General features: G+C 35.5%; 1 protein-coding gene across 1 annotated transcript; it reads right to left on the minus strand.

Moving 5' to 3' along the window:
• Positions 1–257: 257 nt before the first annotated feature.
• LOC132934456 (SCAN domain-containing protein 3-like) lies at positions 258–959 on the minus strand. The gene has a single exon (XM_061000760.1). It carries the CDS (start codon positions 957–959, stop codon positions 258–260), a length of 702 nt encoding a protein of 233 aa, XP_060856743.1.
• Between the last annotated feature and the right edge of the window lie 317 nt (positions 960–1,276).

Below are 1,276 nucleotides of genomic sequence, written 5' to 3' on the forward strand. Positions count from 1 at the left end.
AACGCATGTCGTCACTTACGTCCAAGCGATTCCTCTGTTTATTTTTGATCACAAGTAGACTGGAAAATCCTTGTTCACATAAATACGTAGTTGAAAATACTAGTAAATAACGTAAGGCAATTTCCCGTAGTTGAATATGTAATGTTGCCCTTCTGCACCAAAATTCCTCAAGGTTCTTACCAGAATCAAACATATTTTTGCAGTCAAAGTCATTTTGCAGTTCGATAAAAGCTTCTTGAAGATATTATGGGGCTTCTTCAACTTTTGCACAAAAAGGGTTTCAAATTATTTTTTTTGATTTGCATTACATCAATCCCTTTTGACGTTGTCTCAAGTACACTTGACAGCAATAACTCTTCTTTTATGGTCTTATCCCCAAAGTCTAAAAACCGCACAAAAACTAATAACTGGCAACATTGCTCAATGTCAGTAGTTTCATCACATTGAAGAGCGAAGTAAAGGGAACTTTTAATTTTACCTAGTAGTTGCTCTTCGATATCGCATGACATTTTTCCAATTCGTGCCTTTATTGTATTATTGGACAGTGGCATATTTTGAATCTTTTTCTTGGCATCTTCACCGAAAATGTTCGCAGCTATTAGCAAGCTAGGCTTAATTAATGTTTCGCCGATACTGTGTGCTTTTTTTGACTTACTGATTAGTTGGGAGATTTCAAATGATGCAGTTAGCACTTGCTGTAATAATGCGACATTCACCCCACTTGGTCCTAGTTTCATTTTCTTTAAGCTTTTACATTTTCTTTCAAAAAATTCGGGTGGTCGGTCTTTGAGCGTAGGATGCATCGTATGCAAATGCCGCTGTAGCTTTGCTGGTTTCAAAGCATCGTTACTAAGCACAATAGTACATATCACACATTGAGGTCTTATTTCTCGATTTACTTCAATTTCAGTGAATCCATATTTAATATAACTATCATCATATTTCCTCTTTCTTGACATATTCTTGACTAAGTCCGACTAGGTTTCAAAAAAATAACACTTACTCTAATACCTACACACTTATAAAAGTGGAAAATAATTATCGGTCGTCGGCAGAAACAACGATAAGATAACCGTATATTACGGTGAAATAAAATATTTTTCGCTGTTTAAAAAAAAAAAAAAATAATTTTTAATAGAAAACGAAGAAAGGTACCATGGACCACCTATGACTGGCCCACGGACCACCGGTTGGGAAACACTGCATTACAATGACCCACTTGTAACCTAATGTATAGCAGAGCGATATCCACTTACACACCTTTTTTTTTTTAGGT

The sequence above is a fragment of the Metopolophium dirhodum genome, chromosome 1 (assembly GCF_019925205.1).
Source record: "Metopolophium dirhodum isolate CAU chromosome 1, ASM1992520v1, whole genome shotgun sequence".
In the NCBI taxonomy this organism is placed as follows: domain Eukaryota; kingdom Metazoa; phylum Arthropoda; class Insecta; order Hemiptera; family Aphididae; genus Metopolophium; species Metopolophium dirhodum.